Source organism: Squalius cephalus (genome assembly GCF_949319135.1).
Source record: "Squalius cephalus genome assembly, chromosome: 6".
Classification (NCBI taxonomy): Eukaryota; Metazoa; Chordata; class Actinopteri; order Cypriniformes; family Leuciscidae; genus Squalius; species Squalius cephalus.
In genome coordinates this window covers 35,434,484-35,444,416 of record NC_137127.1, presented here as the reverse complement: position 1 = coordinate 35,444,416, position 9,933 = coordinate 35,434,484, and the positions used below count along the sequence as shown (strand labels likewise).

Sequence of the window (9,933 nt, the reverse complement as noted above, 5' to 3'; positions counted from 1 at the left end):
ATTATTTATTTATTCCTACAAACCACTGCTACATCAGAAGAGCATCATTCTTGCCACAAATCATTGCTGCTCACATGGGTTCTGCATGAGCACAGACGATCCCAACAGAAGGTAAAATAGTAAAAAAAAAAAAAAAAAACCTTCTCTTCATCCTCTTTCCACATGAATTGCTGTGAGCTGGAGTAGGCATAAGTCGGATGTGCCAAAATTGGTTTGACTGTTCAACTGCTTTTAGTGCAAAGCGGATAAAACTCGCTCGATATAACACTATTCACAGCTTAAATACATGTAGTAGCTTCCTAATTACATTACTATTACAAAATATTACATAAGTTATGTAAAATAAAGTGTATCAAGATTGTACTAAAGTGTACTTCATGTGTATCTACATATAATCCATCTGTACTTTAGTTTGAATTAAATCACTAGATCACAGCATAAATACATGCAGTAGCTTCCTAATTACATCACAAATACAGAATACTGTATTTTAAAGGGATACTCCACCCTTTTTTCATATTAAACTATGTTATTCCCTTAACTAAGACGAGTTGATACATACCTCTCTCGTCTCAGTGCGTGCACTAAATCGCTCTGTCTTGTGGCGAAACTTTGTTAGCCCAGTTCATTCAATATGGGCCAAGCAGAGAAGCTACCAAACACCTCCACGTTTTCCCTATTTAAATACAGTTACTCGCGTAGTGTAACTCGACCTAGGACGGTGACACAAAACAAAACATTGCGCTTTTCTAAGCGTGTAAAATGGATAACTATATTGTATGGCGGAATACCATAGCAAGTGCTTGGAAGCACTTCGACTTGGCGCAGTAATATCTTCACTCGTGAAAAATCCTCTCACCGGCCCCCGCTCCCTCTAGTGAAGATATTACTGCGCCGAAGTCGAAGTGCTTCCAAGCACTTGCTATGGTATTCCGCCATACAATATAGTTATCCATTTTACACCATCACTTTGGTAGCTTCTCTGCTTGGCCCATATTGAATGAACTGGGCTAACAAAGTTTCGCCGCAAGACAGAGCGATTGAGTGCACGCACTGAGACGAGAGAGGTATGTATCAACTCGTCTTAGTTAAGGGAATAACATAGTTTAATATGAAAAAACGGTGGAGTATCCCTTTAAATCAATAGTGTAGAGTTGAATGGATGTGATGCGTTACCCTTTCCATCCACCTGCCTGCACACAAAAGGTGACATTAACAAAATGAAAAGTCAAATTGTACATTTATTTTCCCCCTCAAAAACTCAAAGACGATAGACCTTTACAGGAACTACAACATATAATTGTCTTTCACAAACATTAATGAGAATTAATAAGTGGTCGGGAGCATTTTCGCTGTGTTGTGTCTTGTTTCCTTTGTGTTGTGGCTTGATTTCGTTGCGTTGTGAACTTATGTTTGCTTTTTAAATTGCGTTGTGTTGTGCACTACTGGGCCACCGTACAGGTGCATCCCATTTCTCAGGATTATCTTTGAGTTGTTTCTACACTTAGACTGGAGTTCACTTGTGAAAAATTTAATTGATTGGAAAATGTAGGCTCTTTAGTAATTAGTTTTCTCTAAATGAAAATATCTTAATGTAGACAAGTTGCAAATAATTGTGCAAGTGACAATGTTAATTGTTTAAAAAAAAAAAAAATCACTTTTTAATTGGAATTTAAATCACAATTTTGACATCATTTCAGACCCACTTTCTAAATAAGTAGGCCACATTTTGGGAACATACAGCTCATATTTTAAGTAGGAGCTGTAAATTCACAAGTCAAACTAGCCACTGTTGTAAATCGCTCTGGTGCCTCATTTACTGCAAGGTGTATAATAAATACATTTATTTTATTTAATCTACATATCCTCAGAGAAAAGTCTTCCAGATTTAAAGGGTCTAGGCACACTAGGAATACCAGCAGCTATTTTCAGTCGGCTTTTGATATTAGGGATGCTCTTTTGGTTGTTCATTTAAACGGCGTCTCATTTCTTCAGCATGGGCCTTGCTGCGCTCCCTCTTTGTGTGATACTGTGTAGACAAATAGAGAGACAAATGATTTAGCCCAAGACAACTAGATAAGTCAGAGCATTCATTTTTCAAGCATCACTTGACCAATTCCACAAATCTATTGATTTTAAGTCCTCAGGTAAAATGATTTCTACACTGAAAACAGTTTAATTTACAGTTGACAATTAACATATGTTTATTCATTCATTCCCATCATGGACAATCTGATCTGAATGGGTGACTATACCTATTGAATTGTTCACACCTAAGCGGTGTCCGAAACCGCTCACTCGTTCACTCATTCACTCATTCACTAATCCCTATATAGTGTATGGCATTTGAGTGCGCTATATCTGCAAGGAGTGAACGAAATAAAGTGAGTGAATTCGGACCATCGGATGCTGACGTATACACAGTGCGTCAGAGCAGGAGCTGTCGCAGAAACGGCTTCGTCACACGTAGTGATAAAACTCCTTTAATCTTACATGTTACTTACTTTATAAAATAACAATAACAACAATAACAATCATAATGACTTTATTTTGTAATTATATATACCTCCGTGCCAGCTTTGTAGTTTCATTGATTGAAATTGTTAGACACTCTCACAGATGACGTGGTCGTTGAGCGCCCTCAGGCGACCGTTATGATCATTACATTCGAATGAATACGTTACCTACAGATGATTAACGGATATTTTTAAATCATCCACCAAATTATCATCTCTTCCTTACAGTTTAACGAGTCAACAACAATGCCACAAATTATTAAAACACCTGGCTGTTACTAAAACACATTAAATTGAGTTAATGCCTAAATAATATATTTTAATTAAAAAAAAAAAATAGGCTACCTATATAATTTACCTTATAAATATTTCAATATTTTAATGTTTTATTCAAGTAATGATTAATAATAATAAAAAAGGTTAAAAAATAATAAATAATAAATAATAAAACTAGCATGAAATAAATGTTATATTTAAATAAGAATAAGAAATAAGACAGCCGTAAAGTAATCTCTGGTTTAAACTGGCTCTCTCCCGCACTTTCACGCACGCTCAGTCCTCTCCGCATTGGATTGTGGGAAATAGTGCTTCAGCAAGTGTACATCGAATTCAGAGAGGATTGTGGGTAAAAGTAGTAATCGAATGTAGGCAATGATGTCGTTCACCACTACAAAATGTCCGACACCCGATATAGTGCACTATATAGTGGATAGGGAGCGGTTTCGGACACAGCTCTAGTATCAACTCTCCCTTCCAGCATATTTTTTTTTACTTTTATTAAAGTTGCTAGCAAGAACCAGCATTTTTGATAATTTTCACAAAACATGAATGGCTCCTAGAATATTTTGTGAATATGTAAACCCATTTCTGTATGAGTTTATATGTAAAGTCCATATAAAAAAAAAGAGCCTCTGCTTTTAAACAAATAAATATGAAGTAGGGCTGTGAAACAATTAATCGCATCCAAAATAAAAGTTTGTTTTTACATAATATATGTGTATAGACTTTGTATAATTATTTTGTATATATAATTACACACACATGCATGTATATATTTAAGAAAAAAAGTGTTATTTATATATAAAATATTTATATATAATATAATTATATACAAATATATATACAGTATACATGCAAATATTTCTTAAATATATACATGCATATGTGTGTTTTTATATATACAAAATAATTATACACAGTCTACACACACATATGATGTAAAAACAAACTTTTATTTTGGGGCCCAAAGCAAAACCACCCTTTGGGGCCCCCACAAAATCATCAAAAAAAAAAAAAATTATATATATATATATATATATATATATATATATATATATATTACAGTGCTAATTTAAATCGATTTTCAACATTTATTGCAGTGTTGTTCCTATTTACAGTACATTTGTGCATTCTGCATAAAATTTGGCACTTGACATTACGATTTACTGAATCATTTAAGACAAAGAATTGCTTGAAGCCGCCATTTGATGGAGACCTCCAAGCAATATCTTGGTTGCTTTGACTGTAGTGTGAAGAGGTTTGTGTCGATGTATTTTATCTAGTCTGTGTATGCGTGCACTGATCAATGATTTTGGTTAGTTTGAATGTGAATAAAGGCATAAATAGTGATCTGGTCATCATACAAACCGATCATATCAGAAGATTCATTTTTTTATGTCTTTTCAATGCCTTTATGTCCTTTTTGGAGCTTGAAATTTGTGTGACTTGTTGACCTTATTGACAAAAACAGCTGTTTCTTTCTTCAAATATACTCTTTTGTGTTTTGCAGAAGAAAGAAAACCAGTTTAGAACGGCATCATAATGATAACTGAAGACGATTTTGAAGACTCAACTTTTTTTAAATCACCTAAAATATACAGTAAACAATACAGACTAAGCAATTTGATAAGCGGTAGGATTAACACACATTCACTCATCTAAACATAGTAACGCATTAATTAATTCATTTTTGTTAGCAATTACTAATGCAGTGTATTACCTGGTGTAAATGAGGTATTTTATCCAAAGTTATTTTTAGTGTATAGAAGGTTTTCGGTATGTGTTCTCAAACCAATGATCTATGCTCTAACAATAAAGCAACAGGAACTCATAATGAACACAATGCTGTCCTCACCTCTTTCTTGAGACAATCACGCATTGCACGGTCCATTTCATTACATGTGCCAAAGAACCTGAGGACGTTGTGCTGAAGGCAGAGAAAGTCATTAATTACTTGCATGCCTTTTTTCAAATAAAAAGCTAGATGTTTTGCACACTTTTTTTAATTAGTGCACAGGTTTTATAACAGATTATCTGAAGACAGAAAACAGAGATATACCCAGAATAAATAGTACAATCCACAAATGCGTACAGACATTTAAAACTTTTAAAGTGTACTAACAAAAGTGCTTTTAAAGTATAATACAGGTTTAAAACAATAGTTTACTCAAAAAAAAAAAAAATTGTATATATATATATATATATATATATATATATATATATATATATATATATATATATATATATATATTATGCTATTGTTTACTTACCCTCATATCTTACCTGTATGACTTTCTTCCAAAGAACACAAAAGGAGTTAATAAGGTGTTGAAATTCTTCAGATGTCCCCCTTTTACAGTCCACAGAAGAAAATCATACAGGTTTGGAATGACATGAGTTTAAAGGTAAATTATGAGTTTCACAAAACTATTGTTCAAATGACAGTTAATCACTGAATCATCTGTGGATTGTACATTTGAGGAAAAGGCATGTTTGCATGAGTAGATTTCCAAACCTCTTTGTGGCACTGTTTGAGAAGTGTTATAAACTGATTGCACTCGTCAGTATGCAGATGGGGTGACAGATCCGGATGCATCCTGAGTTAAGGCTGTATGTCTTAAACTGTGACACCACTTGCCCTGCGGGTGACTATCATTGTTAAAGCAAGGCCACCGTGAAGAACAGGAAAAAATAAAGTAAATGCCTAAAACTTTTCACAGTACTGCATTTAAAGTATTTCAAGCATTTTGGAGAAGTTGTCATAGTCCTTCATAGTCCTTCTATGGATTTATGCTGTCCGTTCATGTAATCCCAGATTTTATGATGGTGTGGGGACTAATGGTCAAGGGATAGTTCACCCAAAAATTTAAATTAGCCCATGATTTACTCACCCTCAAGTCAACCTAGGTGTATATGACATTCTTCTTTCAGACGAATACAATCGGAGTTATATTAAAACATGTCCTGGCTCTTCCAAGCTCTATAATGGCAGTGAATGGCTTTATATTTTTTGAAGTCCATCAAAGTGCATCCATCCATGATACAAGTGCTCCAAACGGCTCTGGGGGGTCGTGTCGAGACTTTGAAGCTGCATTGAGACTGACATTTGGACCTTCAAAACCATTGGTTGCCATTGAAGTCCATTATATGAAGAAAAATCCTGGAATGTTTTCCTCAAAAACCTTAATTTCTTTTCGACTTAAGAAAGCAAGACATGGATATCTTGGATGACATCGGGGTAAGTAAATTATCAGCAAAATTTTTTTGAAATTTTTTTTTGTGAAAGTGAACTAATCCTTTAATTAAGGCCTTCTGAAGTGAAGCGATGCGCTTGTGTAAGAAAAATATCCATATTTAAAACTTTATCGACTAAAATAACTAGCTTTCGGCAGACGGTCGTACACATTGAATTACAGCGAAAGAGTAACGCTTGACCTGACGCACAACGTAATGACGAACTCGGAAGCGCAGAGGATAGAGCAAAACAAAACACCAGTCACGAATTAGAAGTCTAAAACGACAATTTTCTAAGAGAAATGTCGGAGGAGCTTGAGTTTGTTGCCCAGCCCTGTTTGTTTGAACCACGAGAGGCGTCAAAGCTTACGCTGCACCTACGTCATACATCGTCAAGTGTTACGGTGTGTTCACACAGGGCGTCAGCGTCAACGCTTCCCATTGACTTTGAATGGGTGACATCAAGCGTTGCCGAAAAGAATTGTGGATCCGTCGGCGGCGCTTCACTGGCGTTGCTCGCGGCAGAAGTTGAGAATTTTTCAACTTCTGCCGCGAGCAACGCCAGTGAAGCGCCGCAGACGGAAGCGTCAGCCAATCAGGATCACTCTATGCAAATACAGTAGCCAGGCGGCAGCCAATCACGTTCATCCTGTTCAAGAGCAGCAAACTGAGGATAAATTTGAGTTCCTGTCTAATTTCATTGGCTGACGCTGCTATGACCATGGCGTCAGTGCCAAACTTCAGCCACGCCTTCCGTCAAGCGTTGACGCTGACGCCCCGTGTGAACACACCGTTACTCTTTTGGCTAAGTCGACTTGCGTAGGCCATCTGCTGGAAGTTAGTTATTTTAGTCTACAAAGTTTTAAATATGGATATTTTTCTTACACGAGCGCATCGCTCCACTTCGTGAGTAAATCATGGGATAATTTAAATTTTTGGATGAACTATCCCTTTAAGACTTTTTCACAGTACTATACATACAAAATGTAAAGAATAGTTCCCCCCAAAATGAATTCAGAAGACTTGGATTAATCAGTTAAATTAATACAGATTACTTTTACAATGTCTTTGCAACCAAAACGTTTACACATCAAAATGTACATTGACTTTAAATGGATGGACAAAAATGATCAGAGAAAATTAAATATATCCTCATTTGTGTTCTATAGTTGAATGAAAATCATGTGGGTTTTAGAACATGAATGCAAGTAGTTGACAGATGTTGTCTTTTTGGGCGAGTTATCCCATTAATCCAAATTCACTCAAACATATTTGAAAACAGAAAATGTATTGTGCATTATCCATTAACAAGGCTAAAACTGACAAATTTCTGTAAATCAGTCAAACTGGCTCAGTTATCTGTGAATGCTGATACACTAAAAATAATCAAATATAGGTTGATTATAAAAATAAAATAACAACAGAAAAGCAATATGACATGACATTAAGGATACTAAAGCCTCCCCATCCCATCCCATCACTCATTCTAAAATCCTCTGAAATCAGGGACACTTACCTGCAACAGAAGGAAAACAATGTATTAGTATTAATCCACTTAATACAGTATTTTTGCTTATTTTATACACTCTTTTTAAATGTATTATAAAAATAAAAAGATAAAAGTGGCATACACAGGACCATTGGTTACTACAACTTTACACTTTCTGCCATGTTCGACAGAAGCTCTGAACAACAACACATTTCAAACGGAAGCCCTAAAATAATTTTGGTCTTAAATATGTGTAAAATATAAAGTCATTTATTTTTTTCTAGCTGTGTGATTTTATAATTAGTCCCATATAGGGTTAAGCACCTGTTGCCAAAAGCGATTATGTTGTATTACTCATTTTGAAGAGTAAATCCACCTAAGATCCCTGGAATGTTTCTTCATTGGAAGGGCATTTGATACAAAAGCAAATATTGTGAAGTTAGAAGTTTGATCATAGAAATAAGGGATTTTTATTCAGTTTTAATTTCCTTAAGGTGGTCTCCATCATAAGCACAGCAGTCATCTCAGAAATCACATTAAATTATCAAATAAAGCTTTGGCAGGACAAAAATTCATTTATTTTAATGTTCATAATATTTTCAATGCAGGAAAACCCTGCAAGAGGCTGTAATGGGATACAACAGTTTGTGGCGTGCTATTCATTTTGACCACAAGATGGCCACAGATGCCCTTTCTATTAATTTGTAACTATATACTGCTAAAATACTTTATAAAATATAAAACTTTCATAGTTACATTTTTAAACACAACTTTCTCCTCATCTGTACATTGAAACAACAAAAATATAAAAATGTTATATAAAAAGAATTAATTATTATTAACAGTTAACAGAATTATCCACTGTTATAGATGTTATTCTTAGGGGAGCTTGTAATACTTCTACAGGACATTATTAAAACACCAAAACCTTCACCAATTCTTTTAGATCTGTTTGAAATCCCGGTCAATTCTTATCTCATCCTTCATAACCAAACTTTGGTGTTACAGTTGATTCAGAAAGTATTCAGACCCCTTCCTTTTTTCACATTGTGTTGCTATGTTACAGCCTTAAGCTAAAATGCTTTTAAAAATATTTTTAAACTCACAAATCTGGATGGTGCATGGTGTGTAGATTGATGTGAAAATAAATAATTTAAAGCACTTTAGCACAAGGCTGCAACATAAATAAAAAAAAAATAAAAAAATAAAAAAGGATCTGAACACCTGAATCCTCTGTAGGTCTCTTTTTCATTTAGTGCTTGTTGTTACAATTGCATATGTCGTACAGTATTGTATTGTATTGTATTGGGATAACGTTTTGACTGGAAAAAGTGTGGATATTGTCTTATACATATAAGAATATAATATTATAATATACAGTACATATAATAATACACGTATACATTTTTGTCTTATACATTTTCTTATCGGGATAACTAAGAACGTAAGGGAAGTGTGGGCTAATTAAAGTTTAGGCCCACTGTCATTATCATTTTAAATTATTTTGTTTAATGTTGTTTCACTTTATACTTTTACACCTGGTGCTTTATTCTTCACATGTGTTTTTCTGTATTGTTCCCCGTTATAAAAAAGAAAAAAAGCCTAGGCTACTAGTTAACGTTACATGGGTAGAAGCAGACAGTCAGTTAGCCTAACGTTACACGTTGTAGCCTAGTAATTGACTAGCAGTGTACACAATATTATTCAAAAATATAAACTCACCAATAGCTTTACAGACGGTTCATCTGACAACAGAAGCTGAATTGATAGCTCTGCATATCAATGATGACTTCGATCCAGCTGTTTGTAGATCGTGAAGGGCAGCACAGTTCACGTGTTTACAGTGACATTGACTGACACTCAAATAACAAAAAAATCAGAAATGTATTTTGCTCAGCGGTCTCACGGAGATGTCAGATATTTACTTGATAATGCAATAAACACCCTTAAAACCCTCACTTTTCAACTAATCATTATGTTATGTGGTGCCCTATGTTATGCATTGCATTGCGTTCCCTACTCCGGAAAAAGTATTTTGACTTACAGCCATGGAAACCAATCAAGCACTTCGTTCTTATCCTTGCCGACCAATCAAATTAATAGTAACTAAAAGACTTTTATTTCCTTGTGGACGCGCAAAATCCAAAATCTCACGACCTCTGCGGCCAAATTGTAATGAGATTAATGCAAACAGACCTCTGTTTGTCTTATATATATATATATATATATATATTGTTTTTCAGAAATATAATTATTGTATAACTACAATATAATAATACAATAATGATACACATAATGATGCAATCAAATAATATTACTAACATATTTAAATGATTCTAATGTCAATCATACAAATCTGAACGTTTCGTTTAGACTGCTTCAATAACAAATCTTTGATCTGAACAATAAGAATTA

At 34.4% G+C, this 9,933-nt stretch overlaps 1 protein-coding gene across 4 annotated transcripts; it reads right to left on the bottom strand.

Annotated features, from left to right (window-relative positions):
- Window positions 1-1,634: 1,634 nt before the first annotated feature.
- Window positions 1,635-9,577, bottom strand: cmc2 (C-x(9)-C motif containing 2). 4 transcript variants are annotated; one of them, XM_079874629.1, is made up of 5 exons: window positions 9,241-9,577; window positions 7,484-7,545; window positions 5,311-5,381; window positions 4,651-4,722; window positions 1,635-2,029 (listed from the first exon to the last, which is right to left on the bottom strand). In XM_079874629.1, the coding sequence occupies exons 2-5, from the start codon at window positions 7,512-7,514 to the stop codon at window positions 1,946-1,948; spliced, it is 258 nt and encodes an 85-aa protein (XP_079730755.1). In that variant the 5' UTR covers window positions 7,515-7,545; window positions 9,241-9,577; the 3' UTR covers window positions 1,635-1,945. The 4 variants fall into 4 exon arrangements, with proteins under 4 accessions (XP_079730755.1, XP_079730756.1, XP_079730757.1 ...); XM_079874630.1 differs by having other exon boundaries at window positions 5,311-6,463; window positions 6,694-7,545; window positions 9,241-9,572; XM_079874631.1 differs by lacking the exon at window positions 7,484-7,545 and having other exon boundaries at window positions 5,311-5,444; window positions 9,241-9,572.
- Between the last annotated feature and the right edge of the window lie 356 nt (window positions 9,578-9,933).

Coding starts and splice junctions, on each gene's coding strand:
- cmc2 (XM_079874629.1), bottom strand. CDS start 7,514: ATGAGTGATGGGATGGGATGGGGAGGCTTTA. Junction 4,723..5,310: donor TCAAACAGTGCCACAAAGAG/GTTTGGAAATCT, acceptor CTCTGCCTTCAG/CACAACGTCCTCAGGTTCTT. Junction 2,030..4,650: donor GTGATTGTCTCAAGAAAGAG/GTGAGGACAGCA, acceptor TTGTCTACACAG/TATCACACAAAGAGGGAGCG.